This window comes from Lutzomyia longipalpis, chromosome 3 (assembly GCF_024334085.1).
Source record: "Lutzomyia longipalpis isolate SR_M1_2022 chromosome 3, ASM2433408v1".
Taxonomy (NCBI): domain Eukaryota; kingdom Metazoa; phylum Arthropoda; class Insecta; order Diptera; family Psychodidae; genus Lutzomyia; species Lutzomyia longipalpis.
In genome coordinates, this window is record NC_074709.1 from 1569153 (window position 1) to 1585250 (window position 16098).

At 30.8% G+C, this 16098-nt stretch overlaps 1 protein-coding gene across 4 annotated transcripts in view; it reads right to left on the reverse strand.

Annotated features, from left to right (window-relative positions):
- Window positions 1-904: 904 nt before the first annotated feature.
- The window catches only part of LOC129793993 (basic helix-loop-helix ARNT-like protein 1), a 66753-nt gene continuing 51559 nt past the window's right edge, over window positions 905-16098 (reverse strand). For 2 of the 4 annotated variants that reach the window (XM_055834546.1, XM_055834544.1), the window contains 6 exons: window positions 14478-14805; window positions 11052-11257; window positions 10561-10985; window positions 6547-7485; window positions 4720-4856; window positions 905-1970 (listed from right to left, as the gene is read on the reverse strand). In XM_055834546.1, the coding sequence (XP_055690521.1) occupies window positions 1797-1970; window positions 4720-4856; window positions 6547-7485; window positions 10561-10985; window positions 11052-11257; window positions 14478-14805 (2209 nt within the window). In that variant the 3' untranslated portion in view covers window positions 905-1796. The remainder of the gene's footprint in view (window positions 1971-4719; window positions 4857-6546; window positions 7486-10560; window positions 10986-11051; window positions 11258-14477; window positions 14806-16098) is intronic. The other 2 variants (XM_055834547.1, XM_055834545.1) reach the window with 1 other exon arrangement.

The following is a 16098-nucleotide window of genomic DNA, read 5'->3' on the forward strand; positions in this document are numbered from 1 at the left end:
CATTGGTGTTTTTTTCTGCATCATTTAGACATTTAAATATATTCATTTCCCTTTTTTCTACATTGTCTCAATGATAATTTTTTTCTTCACAATATTTTCTCCAACATACACTTTAACACTATATTCTTTTTTTTTTGCTATATTTCTTGTGTTCTTTTTTTGCCAACATTTTTTTTATTTTGTCATTAAAAGGTAAAGTTTTTTTTTTTAATTAACTGATTGCAGTCTTTACATTTTTCGTAAATTACACATTTCACGGAGGAAAATATTCACATAGTTTTTTTTTGTTTACTTCACTAAAATTTATCTTTTCACTCTCTACGTGTATATGAATATTTTTTTCTTTTATTAAAATATTTTTTTCTTTTATTTCCTTTTAATATCGTTCTACAACACACAACATGTTTTGTCGCTATCAATAATTTCGCTAATATAGTTATTACTTTTCAATGATCTCCAGAAAAATATCTTTTTATTCTTAAATTTTTTTCTTTTTTTTTTAACTCTCGTTTTTTTTTAGGAAAAATGCAAGATGAGAGTGAAAATGTGATTCTATTATGTTTTTTTTTAAACTTCGTTGGCCAGGTTAAAATGCACACTTAGAAACCTTCAAATATTACACAATTCTTTTAAATTTTTTGTATCTTTTCAATTTTTTTTTTTAAACATTACCTTTATCTCATTTTTTTTTCCAAACAACAACTACGTCTACTACTACTCATTACACCTACGCTGCGAACTACTTTATTTTATTTATTTTTTAATTTTCCTTGCACTTAATTTATAAATTTTGAGCATATCCGAAAAAACACGAAAAATAATTTTCCACAAATGGAATGTTGATGATGATGCAAAAGCATCCAAATTTGTTTTCTCTATGCCATTTCTTTAGGCATTGCCGTCGTTTTTTTGGGGTTTTTACTTCTTTATTTTTATTATTTCCCGAAAATTATCTTCTGCTTTGTAAAGTGTTGTATGGAAATATTTTGTGTTGCATCTCATTACTAAATATTAGTAAATTTATTATTTTTTCTCTCGTAATTCTGTTTATAAAAATAGTAATACCGATTTTTTTTTCTCAAAACTCACCTTTTATCAACTTGGCTACTAAAATATGATCTTTTTTTAAACTTACCTTTTTGTATTTTTTTTCATCTTAATTCATTTTTAAATGTGAATTTTATTTTCTTAATTCTAAGAAAAAAACTGTGTACTATCAATTTGTTGTCAATGCATGTCTTAAATCTCTAAATTTTCTTATTTGTTTCTCCTTTCATTTTCTTTTTTTTTTATTGTACTCTGCGGAAAAGTTTAGGACTCGCATATTTATTATATATAACCTAGATATATAATTTTACTTTCATTTTCGTCTCCCTTTCAATTAAATAAACTTGATATTTTACCAAGAAAATAATATTCTCAAACGTCTAAGCAATAAATCCACCATAATTAATAATAAAAAAAAACATTAAATGAAATAAAATTAAAAACCACCAAATCAATTCGATTTGAAACAATAAAATAAAAATTTCTCTCACAAGACACTTAATAATAATTAAAAAAAAAAACTCTCTCAACACGAATTAAAGAAAAATCCAACTCATTTCCTACAAAAATGTGGAAGAGTTGAAAATCTTTTTTTTGTTGTTTCTTTTAAAGAATAAATAACAGCGCGAAAATTTGCTAAATCAGCTTAGGTTCGTTTCTAGATAAGAGGTAAAATAGTAGATATTATATTGAATTTGTTTGCCTATACCCCAAATTCCATTGTGGCCCAAAAGAAATGGAATTTACTATCATTGATCCGACTCACCGCTATCACTTTCACTAATTCTCCTACAAACTACGGAACTACTACTTGATGCCATCTGAGTATCCGTGGGGGTTGACAAGTTGCGATTTTCACTGATTCTCGTGTGAAATTCCTGCTGAATTGACTGCAGCATTTCTTTTTGTTCTAAATGCTCCTCCTGAAAAAAAATAGAGAGAAGAAATTATTTAATTTATTTATTTAATTTTATTTAATTTTATTTAATTTATTATTATTTATTTAATTTATTTATTTAATTATTTAATTTTATTTATTTCATTTCTTTTAAAACTTTCTAAATTGATTAATTGCCTAGGATTTGCGCACAAGTTTGTTCAGGATTTAAACTTAAAATATTCTATTCTCTTTAACCCTTTTAACGTCTACTGAGTTTTGACCCATGACCTACTTAAGTATGGGTCAAAACTCAGTATACGTTAAAAAGGTTAAAGAAAGTAGAATATTTTAGGTTTAAATCCTGAACAAACTTGTGCGCAAATCTTTCACAATAAATCAATTAAAAAAGTTTTAAAAGAAAGTAAAAATTAAATAGATTTAAATGCGAAACATTTGGTTTATTTTCTTAAATTTAAAATTACTTTTATTATTATTTTTTTTTAATTAGAAGTTTCTTAAATCTTCGTACAAGAGACCAGAGAAAACGTTTTGATTAAGAAATGTTCTATCAGAGGATTCTTTAGAACAAATATCTTAATAAAAAGAAATAAATCTTTCAATGTTTCTATAGTTTTACGCGATGGAGATGAGTTAAACCCTTTCGTGTCTATTAGGTCATACTCGGAAGTAAACGTGAAACAATTTATTTTACCGATTTTAAATGAATTCACTTATTTTTCTGAGAAGCAGCTATTCTGAGAGCAGCGTTAGAATAAATATCGAGTTTTACAACAGTTTTGCATTTTTCAAAAATTAATGAAAAAAAACCTTAAAGAAAAATACGTTTAAATAATCCGAAAAAAACAGCTTTAAAAATTGCCTGGACTTCCTTATCCTTGAGCAATTTTCCACACAATATCCAAAACGTTTGAATTTATTCAGCATTTTCTGCCAAAAGTGGTTTGAAAAGAAAACTTTCTCAGAGTAGGAAATTTCCCATAAGAATTATCGATTTAGAATCTTTGCCCAAAACTTCGGGGAAGTTACTAAAAAATATTGATTTATTATTCATTTATTTACCATCCCTAAATTATTTATTATTGCCCCAACGTCCTTTTAAATAATAAATTTGGTTTACAATTTCGTTGTGAATATAAATTTCCTTTTTTCAAGTGTTTGAAAACAAAATATGAAAAATTATCTTTAAAAAAATTATAAAAGGCGGAAAAAAAGAAGAGGAATGATCGCAAAAATTAGGATTTTTTTTTAAAGTAATCAGAGGTAAAATAAGATAATTTCTTCTTCCTTTATTTACCAAAGACTTCACAGAGTCTCCAGTTAAACGGAAAACTAATATTCTAGTTAGTTTTCTTTATAAAAACTTTTTCCTTTGGTTCTTAAATAAGAAAGACTTTAATCTTTTTTTATATACTTTTTCAGAATTTTTCTTAGTTAACAACCGAAGGTAAATATCGGTTCAACCACAAATTCCGACAAATATTTAATGAAAAAATCGAATTTCAAGAAAATGTGTTTCGTATTTGACACAGTTCCCCAATTATTGATTGAATAAATTAATAAATATCTGTTTATTTAATAAAAATTCAGCATGTTTCTTTTAAATTCTTGATTAAAAACAACCCAAAAATTAATTTCTATATAAGTTTTCATTTGTAGATAAAGCTCAAATTATGTTTAAAGATAATGCAAAAATTTATTTTCCGCCTTTACCATAAATTTATAGTTCACTGTGGTATTTCATTTCTCTACTGAAGTCTTATATTTTAAATCAACTAATTAATAATTTTATATATCCCACGCAAAGTATTTTATCGTTTTATTTTTGCATAATAAAGAACTCAAGTTAAAAAATTTAATATAAATATCAATTAATAAAAATTATCTCCCATTTTTGGGGGCAGTTAATATTTTACCTCAATCTTAATCATCACCTCCATCTCACCCTACTCCATTTACAAAATAATTTATGAACCTTTTTGCACGAAAAATTTGAAATTAACATTGACCAAAGTCGCTGAAAAATTCAACACTGCCCGATAAAATATTCGCTATGCTCTAGTGTAAAAGCAAATTCACAGCCACATCATTTATTTTCGCAATAAAAAAAAAAGTTCGCGAGGAGAGAAAAAAAATGCAGATTTGATGTGAAAATATATCATTTTTTTGTAATATGAAGTGACATTAAAATTCATATTGGCACTCACAGTGAAAATAGACGCGAGTTAATGGGTCTGTTAGAGGTGGTTGTATTAAATTTATATTATCTGTTCAAATTGTCTATTTATTATTTACGTGCGAGGGGTATTTTCAGTGGGACAATAAATCACCCCCACAGTGTGATCCAATATAGTGATTTATTTACAATGAGAAAAGTGACCCAAATATTGTCATGATGAACCTTATGCCAAGCCTCCCCCCTCCCGGAAGATACATCCATTCTGTCACACACTCTTGAGAAATTAAAGTTACATCACTCCCGCGTAATCCTCGTGAGAATTAATCCCAAGGAAGACAACATTGCAAGACGATGAGATATTTTGTATTCAAAAAGATTGTTCCGTTTTTTTTTTCTTCTTCTTCCTCGCATCTCTTTTGACAGGGAATCTCTTGAGAAAAATCACCGTCAACGCATCGATATTTTCCACCATCTCTCGCACTTTGTCATGCGGATAAAATATTTAACACGATAAAAGCCATGGGGGAAATATCCTCCATCCATATATAGCACAAACTGATTTTGTACGAGTGAGATTTCATAAATTTAACATTACCATAATTTCCTCGAGTTGATGAGTATTTGATGCGGAGACAGGATAAGATTGTTCACGCAGAGCATTAGCTGCATCCTCAATCTTCATTAATGATTGATCAAGGGCCCTAAAAGAGCTGGGCAGGACTTGTGTTAAATCTGCAAGGAAATAAGCCAACATATAGAGGAAAACTCTCTAAAGGACATATGAAAAAAAATATCAAAATCTCTTTAAATTAATCTATTTAAGCAACAACTTCTTTTAACATTCTTTACGTCATAGATTCCTTAAAGCTTTTATCCTTTCTTTGAGCACTCTAAGCCATCATCTTCTCTGAAGCTTTTCATTTATTTGTGAGATCCTCTAATAGTGTTTGAATTAAGAGCCAAGCAAGCTTACGAGAGCTGTGTTTCTTTCAGTGGGGGTCTCTTGGGCAAATTGTTGGAATTGACATATTTTTAATTTTTCATTTTTCTTGTGGATTTTCTTAAACTTGATTCTCCGACGTTGGTTACATTTGAAGCCTAATTATTGAAATGTAAGAAAATCACTTTTCGCCATCTTAGGTGCGACGCCATCTTGAGATTTTCCGACTTTTCCATAGAACTGCCCTAAAACACAAAGGTTGGTTTTTCTCAGGATCTACTGCACGGATTTTGATGGGGTAAAAAGCAAATGAAAGAAGAAGCATTACCAGACAATGTACCGGAACAGATTTTTGAATTGCAATTCAGAAGCTGAGAAAAGACAATAAGAATAATTTTCTATTTTTCTCAGCTTCTAAGTCGAAATTCAAAAATCTGTTCCGGTACATTCTCCACTAATGCTTCCTCTTCCATTTGCTTTTTACTACATCAAAATCCATCCAGTAGATCCTGAGAAAAACCTACCTTTGTGTTTTGAGGAAAATTAGAAGATGGTGGAAAGTGATTTTCTTACTCTTCAATAATTAGGCTACAAATGTAACCAATATTTGAAAACCAAGTTTGAGAAAAACCCCAAGAATAATAAAAATATTTAATTTCACCAGCTCTCAAAAGAAACCCCCCTTAAATACGCGAAAAGTAAGAAAAAGTAGAAAAGTCATCCCCCAAAAAATTTTTAAAACGCCATATCTCGGGAACGGCTCCATAGATTTTCGATTTTAGGGTATCGTTGGAAAGGTCTTGACTTTAGCTATAACATATCAAAATTTGAAGCAAATCGATATTACCATTTTCGAAATTTTCGATTTCTGAATTTTCGAAAATTTTGTTTTTGTTGCAATGTTCTAAAGATTTGTAGGGTTTCACGAAATCTTTCATTTGCGCTTGATTTGATCAAAATCGAACTTGTAGAACCCGAGATATAACATGTCAAAATTGGAACTCGATATTTTCAAAATGGCGGCATAAATTTTTAATTTTTTTAAAATAAAAATATGTTATAGTAGGCTATAATATAATATCAAAATTTGAAGCAAATCGATAATGGCGTTTTCGAAATATTCATCGAAAACTCATCGAAAATCTTGTTTTTGATTTTTGGCCCCCTAGCGGTCACTTTTGAAACTTCGGATATTCTTGTGAGTTTTAGGGTTTGTTGAGAGCTTTCATTTGATCTCGGGTTTATCAAAATCGTTCAACCCGTTTTCGAGTTATGGTCGATTTTCTATGAAAAATTTGTGGCGGCCATATTGACTTAACCGCTTGACTGATTTTTGAAAATGAGGTATCGTTGGAAAGCTCTTGATGGCCCCTACAACATATCAAAATTCTTTTCCTTGCACAACTTTTCATTTCAAGTACATTTATCACACAAAATAATTAAAAAAAAAAAACAATTAAAAATAAAGAAATTGAAACTCACCACTTCGCGGATTATTGAGCTCCTCAATGAAACCACCACTGGATGAACATCCCGCATCCATTGGATCCATTAAGTTGCGCCTCTTTGGCACACTCTCAAGTGGTTCACCACCAAATGCCCTCTTCAATACTGAACTAGCCCTATGCCCAGCTTCAGTGGTGAAAAACTTTTGATTTTGTGCCGTTTCACTGCCATAGAGCATACCCTCAGCATCCTGCAGGTCGTACCGCTCAAAGTAGTCCGTACTCGTGGGCAATGGTGGGATTCTCTGATCACTATATGGCGATGCAAGGGATTCCGTTTCCTCCTTCACCTCCACACTTGTCGGTGAACCAAAGAATCCCATTTTACTCTCAGTACTTGACAACCTCTTGCCAGGTGTCCTCTGGAGTACCGACGGACGCTGAATATCCGAACACGGGCTACTAACGGACGACACAGACTCGGGGGATTTAATATTCTTCGTGGCTGCCTCCACAACACTCACACTCTTCACAATTGAAGTCTTTATTGTACTACGCTTTGGGGCGATAATTGCAAGTGGTGGGCTCTTCGTGTGACGACCATCTTTGCTACTGGCCGGGGAGTCAGGTTGTCCGGGAATTTCACTCATTTCCCCCTCGAGTGGCACGAGATTTGTAATCAAATTCATTATTGCACGTTCAATTTGGTGGGGATCCTCAACAGCCTCAATGGCCTCCTCCTGTACATTTTGCGCGTCCTCCGAATCAATGATAATTGAGAATTTCTTCTTCATCTCCTTCACCAACCTTTTGCCCTCCTCCTCGGACACGAGCGTATTTATACAGATAAAAGAGTGCACTTTATTGGTCTCCTTGTCAATTTCAAGGAATCCCCGAGTTTTGAGGTAGATAAATTGCCCAGTTCTCGTAATGAGACGGTAACAGGATTCACCATATTGACGACTATAGTCGTACACTGGAAGAAAACCCCAAAACCACATTTTATCATTCATTTTCCATTTCTCCCTTGATGCAAAACATGGTCTTTATCATTTGGTTTGATAGCAAAATTAGTTGCTTTGAAAGTTTTTAAATTAACGATGAAAGCTCTTTTGATTTACTTTAACGAATAAATTGTAAAATGACGAATAAAATAATTTTTGTTTTGACGAAAAGCTTTCTTATTGAATTGACTGATAAATTCAGTCCAGCAGTGCTCTGTCGAGCTTCTGTAGCAAGGGGTGATTATCTGTGAGAAAAAATATTCGGATTTTCGGAATTATTCAAATGATTCGCAAATTAGAATCAAAAAGTAAAAGCTTTCAAAGGACTAAATTCAAGCTTAAAAAATACTTTTTTTTGCATTTTAGTCCCCAAGAAGCTGAAATTTACGAGAAAAGGTACTGGAATGGTTCTCAATTTAGGCCTAGAATGCAATAAATTCAAACCGAAAAAAAGTTTTTCAAATCTTCAGTCATAAAGAGGTTGAGACTGAAGAAAAAAAATATCTTGAAAATTTCTTAATTCAAGATTGAAAAGTACTAAATTCAAGCTAAAAATTTTATATTGGTTCTACTAGTACTAAAAAGGTTCAGATTGAGGACAAAAAGCTTAAAAAAGTTCTTCATCGAAGCTTAAACTAAACAGTACTAAATTCAACCCTAAAAAGTACTAAATTCAATCCTAGAAAATAACAAATTAAGACCTAAAATATACTAAATTAAAATCTGAAAGTGCTAAATTCAACTCGAAAACAAGTTTTCCAGATTTTCAGTTCTAAAAATTTACAAAATGTAAAAAAAAACTTAAGAAGCTGCTAAATAAATTCAGACATAAAAAAAATTAAAAACGGTTTTTATATGAAGGAAATATTAGGAATTGCCAATCTTCGCATGATTCGCCAAAGTCAAAATATTCGGCAGATAAATACCCCTTGTTCTGTAGCAAGATTAATTAGAACAGAGTAGTTGTAACACATTAAATAAATTAAAAACTCTAATTTTTTAAAGCTTCCTAGACGAGAGAATATTAATTAAGAAAGAACATTCAATCAACAGGTGTCCATCTCTTCTTTTTCCTCTCTCTCTCTCTTTGATGCACTTCCGCAAAGAGAGACATGAAGAAATCTAATGTTTCACAGCAAATTAACTTAATGCATTTCCTCATTGAAAGAGATTCAAGGAAATGAGTGAGTTTCATCATCTGGAAAATTGATACTGCTTTCAATTTGTACTAAATTAAAAGGTATTAAAATACTGAGAATCAAAGTCGTTTCCTTTAGCCTCAATTTCGTGGAAAATTTATTCTTATCTGTCATTTCACTAATTTGTAAAATTTTGTGGTATTCTGTAAAAAAGATTCTGAAGATTTAAAAGGTCTAAAAAATTAGTACACTCATTTTAGATCTCATTGTTGAGACACATTTCGTGTTATACGAGAAAAAAAAACTTAAGCTTTACATTAATTTTAATTTGTCGTCTTGATTAAAAGAAAATATATTTAAATTTATTTAAAAATACAAAAAAAAACTTTTCTTCTATCTTCAAAGAAGCCTAATTAGTACAGATTTTTATACTAAAATGATTACAGAAGATTTCAAGAATTAATTTGTGACTTTTTTCTCTCTACTGAAACACGACTCAGGAATTTTTAGAACCTTTAAAAATCTAGTCAGATATCAAATCTGATTCAATCCATTCTTAAAGGTTAATGCTACACTTTTTTGGTATGTGTCTCAGCTATAATAAATAAGATAAAAGATTTTAAAAGCTAGATCTTACCAAAGTTCTTGGAAGAAAATTTTAAAACTTTAAACTTCGAGAAAATTTCTTTCTTTTAGAGGTTTTGTGTAAAGAAAATATTATGTAAATTTATAGTTTAAAATAACATTTTCACTAAATCTAAAAAAAAAGCTTGAAATGTAAAGAAAAACATCTAAAATTATTACAGTTTTTATATTTAAAATGAAACCAAATACTTTTCAAACAACTCCACAAGGCGAAATTTAAAAAAAAAACTCCCATTTTATTTTCCGTTAGGAATTTTCGTCAATAAATTGCAATGTCTTTCTTCCTCAATAGGATGACGACAAACCCCTAATACATACAAATTAATAAATAAAAACAGTCAAATGTGAAAGCAGCGCTTCTCTCTCTCAGTGAGAACTATTAAATGTGCAAAATACGGCACATAATTTTCAACAAGATTCCCATTTTGCAAGATTAAATCGCAAGAATCACATCCAATTTAAATACATAATGAGAGGCTGCGTGAAAACTTACATGCCCATCTCTCCTAAAATTCCCCTGCCTGCCTCGAGATTCTATTCACCTCTTCCGCCATATAATTTTATTCTCAAACAATAACATGTGAGAATCGTATGTAAATGAGAATTCCTCGACTTCATGCATTTCTATTTATAGATCAAGTCTCAAAGAATTATTTAAGATTGAGAAGAACGCATCGAGATGTCTCAAATTATCAAAAATTTACCGACTTGATATTTTTTTTGAAGAAGAAGAAAAAAAGAAAGATCTTCCCATAGGATTAGAACTTTAATTTCATTGATATTACTTCCTGTTTGGATTCATTTCAATAAAATATTCATTTTAACGTAAAAAAAGTTGATAAATCTCTTGTTCTCAATTTGCGATCTTCCAAAATAGGATCATAAATTTTCTTAACTTTTTTAATAGCATTTTTTTTAAACGAAACGAATGAAGAAAAACTTGCTTTTAATTCGATTGAATCCAAAATTATGACGATTAGTGAAAAATATGTGATCATAAATCACGATCAGTGGGGAATTGTTAATAAGAAATAATCACAAATGGACTACAAAAGATTTTTAAATTGATCTTTAGTTAAAAAAAGATTATTTTTTTTAATTTCTGTCATTAAAAAAAGTGCAGTAATGGACATAAAATTTGCAATCTCTTGGGATCCTTAGAGATTGCAGAGAATTGGTAAAGATCACGTTTAATGTTGAACATTTTTTTTGTAGAGATCAAAATGAGAAGATCAATAAAATAAAAGTTTACAATGTACTTACTTTGTCTTAAAGCTACCATAACCCAGCGTACGTCATCCTTATGCATAAATGTAAATGGCGAGAGACCCGATACTTCTTCAGTGAGATATCCGGCAACGATCGAGATGCGTTGATCACATTGCACAATGCGGCCGTCGATCAAGTGACGTGTCTTGTACTCATGCTTGCACGCCTCAATGAGACGATCACAGATGGACGGTGGCTTGATAACACGGGCCATGGCCACCAGGACGATGTCATTGCCACTGATCGCATGCAGTGGTAAACTCTCGTCACGACCTCGCGTGCGCCGAATGAGCTGTAGCCCACCTGGGAAGGTGCTTGTTTTCATACCACGCGGTGCTGAATCTGCCCGCCTAAAGCACCCATCAATCCGTACCACCTCATAAGCTGTTGGTTCCGATCGTGGTCCTGCCCGTGCCAATCTACCCAACAACAACAAAAAACCTGCATAAAGATCACCCCCGATGATCATTTCACAAAAACATTACCTTATTGTAAAATCTCTGCGATCTTTTCGCAATTTCTCATCAATTTCCGCCTCTTCTTCCCTACTCCGTGGCTTTGGCTCTATCGTCTCATCCCCCGGCTGAATATCAAAGAGATTCTCCAGGTCCGAGGGAACAAGTTGACGCTTTAGGAGACTGTGATCATTTGGATGTGTGATGTTCAATATACTCTGCCCATAGAGATCCGTCTGGATGCAACAATTAACAATAAAAAATATGAGTGAAATTCACTAGTCAGACAGTCTTAAGTTTTCTTAAGATACCTTAAGTTTTCTTAAGGTCCTTTTAATTTCCTTAAGAACTTCTCAATTTTTCTTCAGCAAAATTAAAGATTTCTTAAGATTTTTAAAATTTTCTTAAGGATCTCTAAAGTTTTCTTAAACCAAAGTTAAGATTTCTTAAGTCAAGCTGAATCGGGCTAAATGAATATTTTCTAAGATTCTTTCTGATCAACTTTGGGCTTCTAAATCTTTAAAAATCTTTCGAAAAATATGCATTTAGCCTGACTTAAGGAATTTCAAGTTTCTCTTAAGTCTGTAAATTGAAGAAAAATTACGTTTTTCTTAAGAAAACCTAATAAATCTTACGAAAATTTAAAGAAATCTTTAAAAACTATTTTAAAAAACCTCAAGAACTCTTAAATTTCACTTAGGAAACTTAAGAAATTCCAACTTAAGAAAATTAAAGTATTTTTATGTCTCTTTTAAGAAAAATTAAGACATCTTAAGAAATATTTCAGTTTGCTTAAGAATTTTTAAGTTTCCTTAAGATTGTCTCATGATTCCTAAAGAATGTCTCAAAGAAAGAAAACTAATTATTTCCAAATATTTTTTAAACAATTCTTAAGGTTTCTTAAGTCAGGCTAAATCGGGCTAAATTAATCTTTTTCGAAGATTTTTCCAGATTGTGTTCGAGAATAGAAAAAATGTACATTTAGTCTTATTTTATCTGACCTAAAAAATCTTAAGGTGGCTTAAGAAAACTTGAGTATTTTATTAAGAAATCTTAAATCTGTCTGAATAGTGAATTTCACCCAATATCTTAAGTTTTTTTTATATTATTTTTTTTAAAGAATCTTTAAGAGAAACTTAAGAATTTACATATAAGAAAAATTTAAGATTCTTAAGTTTTCTTAAGCAAATCCTTAAATTTCTTAAGTAAATCGAGCAAAATGCATTTTTTTTTAATGATTTTTCAGCTTGCTTCAGCCTGACTGAAGAAATCTTCAGAATTTAAAATTTTTCTTAGAAAATCTTAAGTTTTTCCTTAAAGAGTCTTTAGTTTATGAAAACTTAAGGCTTCTTAAGAAATCTTGAATGTGTCTGACTAGTGAATTTCACACTATATACTTATGTAGATCAAGCATAAAATTTTATGTAACCTACATAGTCTCGTACTGAGAGACAAATCATCAAAAATTAAATTAAATTTTAAGAGTTAACACGCGTTGCACATTTTACGTTTCTTGCACGCTTCCCATCACACATGGGGAGGGGATGGAGTAAAGTATAATTTGTAGTGGAAATTTTCTTACAGTTGGAAGAAAACGTAAATATTATCAGTTAAAATATTGCCATTCAAACATATAAATGGTTAGCAGATAAAATAAATTTAACAATTTGTATTTTATAACTCCCCAAACAGGGTGTTTCGAAACTTCTATTTAAAAGCTCCATGAATATTTATTTAGAAGAAATTTTTTGAAAAGAAATCTCTGGTTTTTTCGGTTTGTCAAAGACACAATTTTGACGTCATTTTTTTACATTTTTGAATTAATAATTACCGCCTTTTCCTTCCCAGTGAAAATTGGAAATGTCTTTTGGCGATTTCTTAATCATTTCGTATTGCCAAAGAGAATACGCGTATAAACTTATTGTTTTCTCAAATGATGAGGGGTCTTACACAAAGAAATAAATAAAGTCCTTTCCATGAATTTATCCCCATTTATGCGTAAAACAACATCCATGTAAATTCTTTTGAATTTCCCTTTAAAATAGCCATGATTCAATACTTTGGGAGCTTTCAGGCTTATTTATTTCCTCAACAATTGAACCACCCTCGAGCACCGCGTAGTAATTCTATTTTCTACCGCAGCTGCTGGTGGATTTATATTTTGCACAAGAGTTTTAGTGAAATGAGTGAATTGACACGAACTCACGAAATGCAAATTGAACGGCTAGTTTTTTTTTGTGTGTGCACATTTCCAATATGCATTTTCATCTCAACAGAGCACCATTGAATCGTTAAAAATAAATTACAACTTTATAGAATTTATAAATATGAAAATGTCACGAACAGATTTTTTTCATTCAATATTTACAACATCGCACAATAATCCCTCATTTATTATTATGCTGCTAACGGCTATGTTGCTTTTTCTACATAAAAATACTCCTAATTGTATGGATCAAGTACAAAGGATATTGTTTCTTTTTCAATTTTAATTAAATTTCGTCGATAGATTCTTATATATAAAATTCAGACTTTTCTATAAAATTTTCCAAAGTTTATTTAATTTTTTATATTTTTTGTAAAGGTGTGGCACAAAACCTTTATAACATACATAGCATACCCTGAAACAAATTTAGAAAAAAATTCTAAGAATGCTAAGAATGTTGTGTTTTTTAATTCAATTTTAGTTAAATCGAAGAAACTTTTACAGCCAAGTATTGAATAATCCAAGAGCTAAAAAAAAAATCAAAAAAGATTGCAAAGATTCAGACAAACATTGAGACAGTTCCAATTTGTTTTTCAGGGTCTTTTAAAGAATGATCATTCACCCAAAAATTGAGATCAAAAATTGTTATAAATCAATTTCATTGCTGAAATGGAAATTCAGCAATACCGTCTGTTCGCTAAATTTCCGTATTTTACGCGATAAAATTACACTTTATTACGGAACAGGTACGTTTGCATCCGTAGACTTTGCCTTCTCAATCCGATCTGTCATTATATTATTGCCGCCAAATAATTCTTATTTTCCCCACATTCTCTATTTTCACCACACGAATTCACCACTTCGAGTGCGCGCCAAATTCAAATATTGGGCCTTATTCAGCGACCAAGAAACCCCTGAAATTAGCTTGAAATCATGAAATTTCAGTGCAAATTTCCAAGATTTCAAGAGTTTTTTAGTCGCTGAATAGAGACCATTATTTTATTTTATAAGTTTTCCGAACACCGTCCTAGATATAAAATTAAAATTCTCAATCTTATTTATATATTTTTTACCTTATAAAAAACATTAAATTATTGAGTTTTTCCCAAATACGTATTTGTATAGCGTTGTTCCAATGAAACTTACAACTTCCGAGACGAGTTAATAAATTCCAATCAAATATTTAAATTAACTATTTCTGCCATTTGAGCAAATGTGTGAAAAAAAATTTTTCTGGGTAATTATCTCACCTGACAGTGGCCTAGATGTTGTTCAATGCTGGGTGAAACAAGGAGTATTTGCCCACGGCATGTGAGTGTGAGGAGGAAGCTGTCCAAGAGACGCAGGAATGCATCCGTCGTTTGGGGTTTAATGCGAAATTGACAGGGTCCTGCTGATTTCCCAAAGACATAATCAATCCTTAGCCCATGTGCTGAGAAGCGTAAAACAGCTGTCTTATCAACACGTCTCGGTGACTCAGCCACATGTGGAACCATTCCGGATAATTCTTGTATTGAATTATTGAGTTTATCCCGCCTATTTTTCTCAGCACGATTTCTTGCCTCTCGACCATTGCTGCTGAAAATGCAAATTGTTCATAAATTAATTTATAAATCAATTCCATCGTTAAATTACTTTACATTTTTTCTTTGGGAAAATTGCAAAATTCTTTGATTGCTTTATGAGGTTTTAAGTCTCAAGCCTTCATCTTCAGCTATGTACAATATATGTATATAATCTATACCACCACCCCCTAATATCTATACACACACCCATAAATTCCCACTTTGAGCACATCCACAACTCCTGTGGTGTTGATTGACACAAATGTTTGCAATTTTACCCAAAGAACCCCCTTCTACGGTTGATACCGAATTCTCTAAAATTCCCACAAAGTTCATGGATACATGAATATATAGATCCCACCATTTGATATTAATTTCCAATGCAAATATGTATGTAGATTTTAAAACCACGTTTTGTCAATATCAACTTGGGAATTGGGTATATTTTTGACACCATACATTTCAAAACTAAATACAAGAAAATATTTACAAAATAATATACAACATTCGGCGAAAATTGTGGAAAATTTGAAGGAAGCTCTCTCTCATACAAAATCATATTCCTACTTATGAGTATGTAAGAAATTCGTAAGCTGTTGTGCACACTGACTCACGAAATTTTTGTATTTTCTGCCAAACAACAAAATTTGCATTAAGAAATCGAGTTCAAGGAAAAATCTTCCTTAAAGAGTTACAAAGTGAGCAACAAGTTTTTTTTTTTGGACAACGATGAAACCATGGGAAATTTTTTTGATTTCCTCTCAATCACCAATCAATTATGGAAATTTATTTACGTACTTCAATATATAATTCGCCTACGGATGTCAAATTTCTTATTGATGAAAAAAAAATAGGAAGAGTTTTTTTTTAATGTAAATAAATACAATAGCTGTTTATGTAAGAAAATTCTCTTATTTTTAAGTGAAAGCACAGCAAAATTTATACATAAATGGCATTTATCAATGTACAATGCTCATAAATAATTTTCAAATAAATATTTTTTTTAGCGGAGGAGTTTTATTTTATTTTGAAACTATTTGCTCTATTGAACACCTTGCTCTGTTCCGTAAAAAATTGGTAATTTATCACATTTCCCCACATTTTCCAATACTTAGGAAATAATAATTTATTGAGCTTTTCAAAGTAGTAGAGTACATACAAAAAACTGGAATAAAAATAAAACAGAAAAGGTGTTACCCGATTTATCTAAATTTATCCGCCTGAAATCTATTAAAGATGGTATTTTTAGAATTTTTTTTTATTATTCACTGTATTTATTTTTAAAATTTAAGGAACATCAAAAAGA